Source organism: Passer montanus, unplaced genomic scaffold (assembly GCF_014805655.1).
Source record: "Passer montanus isolate IOZ18808 unplaced genomic scaffold, ASM1480565v1 scaffold50, whole genome shotgun sequence".
NCBI classification, from domain to species: domain Eukaryota; kingdom Metazoa; phylum Chordata; class Aves; order Passeriformes; family Passeridae; genus Passer; species Passer montanus.
In genome coordinates this window covers 6,236,076-6,246,376 of record NW_024369930.1, presented here as the reverse complement: position 1 = coordinate 6,246,376, position 10,301 = coordinate 6,236,076, and the positions used below count along the sequence as shown (strand labels likewise).

At 43.2% G+C, this 10,301-nt stretch overlaps 1 protein-coding gene across 2 annotated transcripts in view; it reads right to left on the bottom strand.

The window, feature by feature from the left end:
• Window positions 1-294: 294 nt before the first annotated feature.
• CDHR3 (cadherin related family member 3) overlaps window positions 295-10,301 on the bottom strand; it is a 34,532-nt gene continuing 24,525 nt past the window's right edge. For both annotated transcript variants that reach the window (XM_039723725.1, XM_039723726.1), the window contains exons 15-19: window positions 8,221-8,396; window positions 6,836-6,849; window positions 5,340-5,371; window positions 4,240-4,288; window positions 295-1,477 (exon numbers count right to left, since the gene is read on the bottom strand). In XM_039723725.1, coding sequence (XP_039579659.1) covers window positions 1,167-1,477; window positions 4,240-4,288; window positions 5,340-5,371; window positions 6,836-6,849; window positions 8,221-8,396 — 582 coding nt within the window. In that variant the 3' untranslated portion in view covers window positions 295-1,166. The remainder of the gene's footprint in view (window positions 1,478-4,239; window positions 4,289-5,339; window positions 5,372-6,835; window positions 6,850-8,220; window positions 8,397-10,301) is intronic.

The window sequence follows — 10,301 nt, the reverse complement described above, 5'->3', positions numbered from 1 at the left end:
CCAAGCCACTCCTTTGGAGCACAGCAAAAAGTTATGGCACCATGACAGCTATTTTTGTGAAGTGTAGGATCCAGTAATTTCACTGTGGATTTCTCCATCCAGATCCTTTGTTGTATGACAAACATGATGTATGTGAGAGACTGAATATAATCTTCATTGACTGCCACTGCTCAACTTAAACTGAAATTTTCTTTTACCACCTGTTATCAGTCCCTTGCTGTCAAAAAACATTTCTGCAATCAGGAAAGAAAACAAGCTAAGACAAGCCATGGAGTATTAAGTCATCATTTATAATTACTTTTCTTCAGATTAAAATAATTTTATAAAATCTTGTCAGGTTTGTTTGTTTTATATCAGGCTTTTAGACAGCACTTACATTATATATACTCACACTCAGAAAAGATTATTTCATCCCATGTGTTTACTGTCATTATTCTTTTGAGTATATTCCACTTGATCCTGTAAAGCATTAAATGTGCCAGAGGAAATACCAAAGGTGAAGATATTGAATGCTCTTAGTGTTGCAAAAGATAAATAAGCTGAAAGTGTTGACAGCCTGAGATGCCACAAGAAGCTGTGGGTTTTCTCTACTCCAGAACTCCTTTCAAGCCATGGACTTTTCTGCAGCAAGATGGGAGGGCAAGAAAGGGCTGAAATAAAATACTGACTGAAAAGAAAATATTTTTAGCTTCTACCAGCAAACATTTCTACCCTGCTGTGCTTTTCACTGATTTGGTTGCTCAGCAGGGAGAGGAGACCCCATTCATTGTTGAGAAAACACATCTGTGTATGCTGCCATTCCCAAAGGCAGTCAGAGGATGGGGCCATGCCTGCCCAAGGTGCAGACTTTTCCAGGGGGAAGTTACCAGTGTCTGTAGGAGGCATTGGGCACTGAATGCTTCTGTCCATGACTCTGCTTTGTTTCCTCTTCTTCTCTCCTGCTCTTACATGCACCTGCCAAAGGTTCATCCAGATTCATCCTGCCTTTGGGTCTGGTTTACACATCTTGTGGCCACCTTTTGTTTTACAGCTGAGAGAGAGAACAATCACATCTGATTCTTTGGCTGTTCAGATTGGGGGTCACTTGGGAGGTGCCTTGGAGTCTCATGCACTCTGGCCTAATAGAGAAGCAGAATTCATTTGGGGAGGGGAGGTCAGTTCCTGCCTTAAGGGGCTGGTGAGGACAAGCCTCCATCCTCAGACTCCTCCTTCTTTTGCAATCTCAGCCCAGCTTGGCCTGGAGTTTCTGATTGCCCTGCTGAGGGCTTGGCAGCTGGTTTTGTTGCTGCAGTCAGCTCTTTCCTCTTCTCTGAAGACTCTTTTTTGCTTGGTGCCTCTGCTCTATCCACCCCTTGGCCACTATTTTCTGTGGCACTGGACATTACCTGCATAGCCAGCATTGGCTGCAGGGGCTCATTGCTCTTCTTCCACCTCCGGGCCCCCGACTGTGTATTGAACTCATACATTCTGCCAGTAACTTGAAAGAACAAAAAGACAACAGATTAAAATCATTCTTCCTTTAGCAGATTAAGGCATGACAGTTCTCAGCATGGAACTGAGATGAGAAACGTGAAGCACTTGGAATTCAGCTGAGCTGGGGAGGCAGCCCTGAGAGGGAAATCCTCATTTCTGTGGGGAGTTGGGCATTGCAGTGGCTGCTCAGAGGAGTTTCTGGCTGTTCTGCCACTATAAGGATTGTCTTTGCAGTTAGGGGAACAGGGATATTTAAAACATTCCTGTTCCAACAGAAATAAATTTCTTATCACCCTATAAATCTATCCAAGTTCCAGCTACCTGGGGTTAACATGGGCAGTGTAGCAAACACATCCATAGCTGTAAGGATGAAACTTCTATCTTCAGCCATACTGAACAAGACCATTGTATATGTCTGTGCCTGTTTTGTCATGTAGAGTTGCCTACCACAGGTAGCAAACCCTGCTTAGGAGCACAGTATGCTACATACATCTTCCAGACCATGTCAGCTCATCTGGACTGACCAGGATCTGGAGACCCACTGAGCCTTGGCTGCACACATTCTTTCTCCATTTACATAAAATCCTTTTTTCCAGGCTTGCCGTCCACTTTGCCATTAGTGAAATACTGTGTGTTTCATACAAGTACATGATTTTCTCATACAGATAAAATATTGTTACATTTGTGTAGTTTAGCACACATGGTTATCTCTCATTGTCAGAAAGACTTCTGTCTCTATTCAGGTTTTATGGGTAATTTCTACTTGTACATTAAAAGCAAAGTATCATCTCCTTCAGTTCATTGCTACCTGGAGATAAGTGAAAAAATTGCTGTGTGTCCAGTGTGATCACCTCACAGTCTAACTCACTGTATCTTGCTATAAAGAGAATCAGGAGCTATAATGGCACTTTCTGTAATTAAACAATAGAAGACAAACAAAAGGCCATTAAGGCTTGGAAAGAAAGAGTGGTTATGTGTTACTGAATGTTGCAGTTTGTATCAGAATTAATGGTTTGTGACACGTTAACACAATTTGAGCAACTCAAGATGAAAGTGGACCTCTTTACATGTTATTTTTTCTGACTGCTTACAAGTCAGGCATGTTAAAGCAGCCCAGATCAGGAAACAGCTTCTGACCATCCCTCTTAATCATATTCAACAGATGATATCCTGGGAATTATTAAATCTCATTTCCAAACCAGCAACCTTTGATCCTCTAGGGTTTGCAATGAGTTGTGGAGAAGAGAGGGGAGGAGTGGGGAGCACACATTTCCCTGTTGTCACCACAGAGCTGTGTTAGAGCTTAATGTTTGTGTCAGGCATGACACAAATGCTGTGGCTCTGGATGACTGTTTGGATGGGCTCAGCTATCCTCAAGTCCAGTATGGTCAGGTTTGCTGAGAAAGGGAGCCCCAGCTGTCCTGCAAGAAGACTGGAAAGCAGCTCTTGCAGCAGCCTAGAGACTACCCATGTTTAGTATATTACAAATGCAGTTGCACAGGGAAAAAACCAGGAATTTTGGAGCCCATTCCTCCAGATCTCTTTATAAATAGCAGGTGAGCTTGGACCTGGATCAAACCAGCCTTGAGCAGCCTTGTGGATGGACTTAATTGCACAGTAGGGTCCCTCTTGTTTGCCCAAATTGTACTGAAGTCTCCATGCCTAGTGTTTCCCATTAGCTCAACACATCCAACAGCTCTGAGCCAGCTAATAAGAAACACAAGTAACAGGCACTTTGGTGGAAATTGGCCAGATGAATCCAAGCCTTGAAACAAGCCTGCCTTCTTATGGATGATTTCTAGACTTATTATTTCAGGCCTATGTTCAAATCTATTTTTAAAAAACTTTTTTTCAGATTGTCACATTTTACCAGCCACTCATCTCCGTGCTGGGGCTCTCAGCCATCAGGCACAGGGCTGGGCACCCTAATTCCAAACCAAGAATCAAACTAAGGGGCTCAGGCAGGGGCTGTGTTTCAGGGGAATGAGGTAAGACAGATCAATCCTCAGTAAAACAAAAATATTTTTCCTGTAATGAGTCCTGATGCAGAACAGTGGCTGTCACTTGGGAAGCTGGATGAGCTCCCAGCTCATCCAGAGGTTTGTAGCTTTCACCTTATTTTTGCTTTTCCCAGCTGGTTAAACAGATATGCCCAGAGTGTGCCTAGCTGGACCCTGGTGGCACAGTAGCTGTTGCCAGCTGATGGCCTTCCTTTTTGTCCCCAACAAGGGATGCCTGAGCCTTGGATAAACAGCAGCAACACACTGTTGCTGTAAGGGAGGAGGTTTATGCAGGAGCCAGTAACTCACCCACCCACTTCCCCAGGGACAAGTTTAGGAGGTGAAGGCAGCATTTCTGCAGCGTCATTAATCTCCTGGCCATCTCCCAGAAACGAGATGGGTGAGACCACGTAGCTATGACAGCACCAGAGCACAACAAGCAGGAGACTTGCAACACATTCCTTCTCGTCCCCCACCTTCCTAATCCACACATTCCAGTTTAGCAGAGGAGCAGTGAACAGTCTGACCATCAGATGTGTGCTTTCAAGGGCTATAAGTATATTCCTATATACACTCTATATATTCTACCATTACAAATGTTACTGAGGCACTGTCTTGATTTTCACTATCTGAGATGTAGCTCCCATTCTCCTTGGAAATAGCAAACTGGAAATATAAAAAGCCAATGTCAAACCATATTTAAATCAACTAATCCAGTTTGTTTCCAGCCTAATGTCTATATCTGCTGTGAATTGCTTTTTATTACCTGGGTCTCTGGCTTCTCCATCAAAGACAGTGTTTAGCTTTGTCATTGTCTGTGAAGAAACACAAAATGTAAAATGAAACCTGGGAATTAAGTCAGAAGGAGGAGCAGTGACTTGGAAATGGTGATTTACATGGATGGAGGTGGATCTGTGTGACTTGTATATTGCATTCCTTTAGGCTGGGTTTTATTTAACCCAGTCCAATGGCAACACATTGGACCACAGTCCAGTGGCAACAAGAGCCATTTGTGGTGTAGGGTTTCCTCACTAGACATTTAAAGGAGAATTAATACCTTCTGACATGCTAAATGCCTCCACGTGTGTTACCACAAGACAATCTCCTCCACCCAGAGTAGGCTTGGGAAACCCCTCCCTGAAAAATCTGGGGAGAGGGAGTTCACTAATCAAAGTGCCTTGCAGAGATTCACAGAATATCCTGAGTTGGAAGGGACCCACAAGGGTCATCACAGTCAGCTCCTGGACCTGCAAAGGACCACTCCAGCAACCACACCATGTGCTGAGAGCATTCTGTCTGTCTATGCAATTATGCAGCCTTTATGCAATTATGCCTATGAAAAGGAAGGAGCCCTGAGATCCAGGAGCAAAGAAACATCTCCAACAGTGGAAACATCTATGGCATCTGGCTGCAAACAGCTTATCAAGGCCTAACTCTTTACAGCCTGGGTGCACTGGCACACCTTGCTGGTTGCACTCAGGTGGATCCAAGTTGGCTCCACAGGTCAGTGGAGTCTCAGCAGTGCACTGCTGCCATCAGTGAAGCTGGGGCACTTGTTGTCCCACCTCTGCAGCAAGTGTCCCTGTCATTGCTGTGGGCACAGCCTGCCTGACCTCCCAAGCACAGCATTTGGGCACCTGGAAGCAAAGGGGCCCCAGTGCATGTGAGCACTCCTCACACCCCTTGTTGCTTCCAAACACAGAGGCCAGCTGGGACAGTGAAGTGTTTTGCACTTGAGGGCAATCATTATTTCCTTGCCTATCATTTCTATATTCTCTTTGGAAAATAGACACCATTCATAGAAAGGGTCCATTGCATGATGGCGCTGGCAAAACTGGGGTTTCCTTTGAGGCCAGCAGTACTTACCATAACTACTTCTTTCTTAGGCTTCTTCTTTCCTACAGAAAGGAAAATGCACATTGTTAATAATCAGAATTTTCTGATAGTGACTGTAGATACTAAAGTCAAGATTTCCTCAAAGAAATAAAACTTATTTCTACTCAAGATGTTGAGACATCTTAAATGAGTCTTATTTATTTTCAAATGCTGAGTGAGAATACACAGTTGCCAGTGACTAATCAAAAGACTAGCCTCGAAAAGTCAGTAATGAATGAATAGTAATTGTTATTACAAATTTCCCTTTCTAAATAATATGAACAAATACAGAAATTCACCTTTGGGAATATCTGAACTGGAAATGCAGATTATTGTTTTACACTAATGTTGTGGTTGCAAAGCTTGTGTCAAATATCAGCTTGGACACAAAACATGGAAGAGCTGCATTTTCAGTCAAGTAAAATTCAGATTGAAGAACAGTTTGGTTGTGTGTGAATTTACCACACTATTAGCTCATCCCTCATGCAAACAAACACAGCAGCAGTGCCATGGGCATCTCAGCAGCACGGATTTGTGGATGATACCCAACTAGTTGCTATGATTTCTTCTCACTCACTCCTTGCCAATTTGTTCCATGGCCTTTCTTTGGAGAACTGTGCCTGGCCACAAATGTGCTTTCCAACCAGGTGTGCAGAACTCTGAGTGCTGCAGGTGGATCTCAGCCTGGGCACTGATGGGAAACCTGTTCTGTCTGTCCTTTTCTGCCCAGCATTTGGAAACCAGTTTTTCAGAAAGCAGAAAGTGTTCACTTATTGGAAACCACCCAACACTGAAATGTCTCAAATTGGGCAACCAAGAGAACAGCTGATTTTGTGGGGTTTGTTAGTCCTGTGGTTTTTTCCAGCTGGGAGATACTGACTGAGGAAAGGGGAGTTACAAAAGGAGGGTCCTTCTCAGCCCATATGAACAGTGCTTTCTAGTAGAAATGTAATGGGACTAAAAAGAACAAAACTGCTTTAAAAAAACTATGCTTTTCCATGTGTGATTTATCTTCTTGCTAGGTTATACAAACCCTTTTGAAAGCACCAATACTTCAAAATAAATCTTTATATATGTGAAGTAATGGTGCCAAGGGAGCAAATGATCAGGGAAGTGATCAGAGAACAGGGAATTAAAGTGGAGAGGACTCTTGAAGGTGCTATAGATGGCTGGGATTATTTTTTAACAGATAAATAACAGCATATAAATTGAGTGTGAAAAATACAGTCATTCTTTAGCATCTATGCCAGAATACCAGACTACTCTGAATTTGGGTTTTGCCTAATAATTAATAGATTTGAAGACTAAAAAGGTCATGAAATCACTTTGTCAGGCCTCCCATAATTGGCCAAGATTATCTAATCTCAGTACCCTTCTACTGTGTCAAAATTCTATCTAGAAATTAATTTACAGGTTTTACATGGAATCATAAACAAGATTTTGAAGCATTATTTTGAAGCATTAAAATGTAGAAAAGAGGTACACACCTGGAGCATTTATCCTGTAATGAAAAGAAGATTAAGAGTGTGGTTAACAAATGTCATGGTTTTCCCTACAAAAAAAATTCATTCTCTTTCACTTGGCAAGAAGGATGTGTTTCCTTGAGTTGTGAGATTTGCTTGATTTATTTGGTTTCTGATTTTGCTTTCACAGAAAGCTTGCATCATTTAATGCTGCTCTCAAAGAGGAAAACAGTCCTGAGCATTGTTCTAACACTTCTTCAGGAAGGAATCTCTTAAAATAATAAAGTCTTATTGATGATAGCATAATGGATTTATATAATTGTTGTGGTGCACTAGTAAACACGGTTCTTCATACAATCTGGAAAAATACGTTTTCAGATATTGTCATTTTGTTCCATCCTGGGATGAAGGTCAATTTTTTGGATCTGAGGTGCTCAGAGAATACTTTTTAAAATGCTTGAAAGGTTATAAATGTTTTTTAAAATATAGAAATTGCTTTTTAATGGGAGACTCCGGTTCCCAATAAATCATTTGCCCAATTAATAAATAATAGCAGTATCTTAGATTCATTTGTCATTTTTATCACAACCTTTTACTGCCTTGCACACATGATCTGGACTATAGTTACAGTCATTTAGTAGTTCTTTACATTTAATGTAACTTTTAAATTGATGTCCAAATCCTGAGAATACTTGTAGAAATCCTTTTTTATTAAATCCCAGCCACTTAAAGGACTGCTTATCTTTGTTTTGTGAGGCACAAAGTCAATTTAGAGGCAGCCTGGCTCCAGCCCACTGAGAAAGCAGCCAGCAGGGATCTCTCCACTTCCCACAGTGACTCAGAGCTGGTCCCAGGTGCTTCCATGCCTTTTGCCAAGCATGAACATTTAGAGGTAAGCTTTATGGGCCAGAGCCTTGTAACTGGCTTGGTAAAACTCCAGGAAATCTGCAGAAGTTTTGCCAGAGCAATGAATTTGGCATGAGCACCAATATTTGCAAAGGACACTGGGATCTGTAGCTGAGAGGGAGGAAAATGCATCCAGTAACTACCTAGATGGGAGCTCCCTTGGAGAGGGGGGCAAATACAAACCAAAATATTTGTGGTCAGCACAGTCTGGCACAGGCTCCAACTGAGCCTCATGAGCATAGCTGCCTTTACAGGTTATAACTGCTGATTCCACTCCTACCTTCCCCTAATGTTAATGTTACTAAACCCATGAAAAAACATGCCACGGACACATTTCCTCGAGTTCATATCATTAACACCCAATATCGCTGGTATTAGCATTTACTGCAGCACAGGCCATACTGCTAGAAAAGATTCAAAGCACCACGGCAGAACGGCCTGAGCCATCTCTGTCACTGCCAGGCGCTGCTGGGACTCCCCAGAGTGGCACGTGGGGGACTCACAGAGGGGTGCTGCGTGCTTTCCCTGGCGCGGGGCGGCGGAGCCGGGCGAGCAGCAGGAGCCCCAGGTAGCCCAGCAGCCCGAGGAGCAGCAAGGCGCCCAGCGTGAGCACGAAGGGCACGTACCACGCCGACGGAGAGTAGAGGTTCTCCCTTCTCGTCACAACAGTGAAGCCAGGCTTTGAAAACAAGACAGGAAGAGTTCCTCAGGGCTGCATACTGACACCAGCGTCACCTTTCATCTGGATGAACTTCTGCACTGAGGCAGCCCAGCCTGCCCCAAGGTGATGGGCACAGGGAGGTGGAGGCAGGCACTGACTTGTGCCACGTGCCTGCCTGCTGACTGCCAAGGAAGGTCAGGAGGATGGGATGGACCACTGAGCTCCTGGGGCAACCAAAGGCAGGTGAAATGGAAAACACAAGGAAAAGGGGAGGTTCCAGATCATGTTTCAATATCTTATATCAAAGCAAGCATGTCGTGGTGGGGTTTAAAAGCCTCAGGTTGCCTGAGAGACTGTGGGCACACTGGTGGAGGGTGAGCAAGTTCAGGGAATTCTGCCATTACTGAGATACTGTTTTCTTTTTACCTAAGGCAAAACTGGAAGTAGGTCATCTTCACTGCAGTAATCATTCAGACTGCTTTGTAAGAAGAGTTGAACCCTAAGGAACTGGGTTATTGTATAAAAAGAAATGGAACCTTCTTTTTTACCCAGTGACTTGTTCCAGAAGGAAAAACCACACTTCCTGAGCAGTTGCAATCTCCCACATCTTCCTGAGTGTCAGGAGACACATCTCTGAGCTGGCATATCACTTGGTGCTAACAGCTCATTCATTAAGGTCCCATCATGAAACTATTCTCACACATTTCAGAAATTACTCATCCACTCTACCTAGTTCATTACCTAGTGTGGTACTATTAGTTTTGATCACCTACTGAAGTTTTTATTTAATTTTCTGTAACACATTTGTAATCATATTGAGTATGAAATTGAGCAGGCTATCCATTTCTTTCCAGTTTAAGGATAATTTTAAAATAATCTATTTAGTCTTGTCAAAAAAAAGATACATCCAGTCCTTAGAGGAACACTCAATCTCAATATCACCACCACCACTTTCTCCTCACCTGGACTGAAGTGACAAGTGACATTTTGTAATGGGGCTTCTTTTCTACACTAGCAGCTTTCCAGCTTCTGACTCATCGAGTTGCTGCACTGAATGCATGTAAAAAGTAGTGATGGGAGAACTTGCTGTATTGGAAGTGCTCTTCTGGAAAATAGCCTGCAAGTGGAAGGCTGATATCTCTAGAGAGACAGATTTAATGCTGTGGTATGTGGTTGAGACTGTTTGTAGTTGTGGTATAGCATGGGAAAGAAATACAAAATAAGTTTTTTCAGCTTAACTTTTCATTTCCACATCAAGTTGGGGGAGTAGAAGTCAGTAAAAAAATCATTTATTCCTTCCCAAAAGAGCATTAGATAAGAACAGGGTTATTAATCAGTCTGAAAATTTCAATCTAAGCATGTTCATAGCAAAGCAACCAGACTTGTTTGTGCTGTTTGCAGGATCTTTTGGTTCTGGCTCAGTTACCAGAAGCCCCTAGAAGACCCAGACCATTTTAAAGTAAAGGCCTCTTTTACCACTTCATTTGGATATTCATACTTTCATTCCTGCATGCAAAAGAGAAAAGGATAATGCCATCTGCAGGCAGGCAGGGAATGGATGGACTGTGGATGATGGAAGGTGGTACAGCAAGGTATGAAGGGGTGACTGATACAAGGATAGAGCCAGACTGGTCTGCACCCTCAGGCATCTACAGGCAAGACAAAAACAAGCTCTCTGTACATCCTGCACCAGCCTGATGGAAATCAGCTTCAGAATGAACTGGTGAGACAGAGCCCAACTGGGATGGCTGTGTGGAGAGGTGAACAGTATTGCTGGGACACAGGCCCACAGATCCACAGGCTGTACAAGGTTAGATCCCACCTGGGCTGCCAAAAGCTGTGCAGGCTTACTCAGCTCAGCTATGGACCATCACATGGGTGTGCAGCTCAGGAAAGATCCATCCCACCCCTTTGGATTTGCTG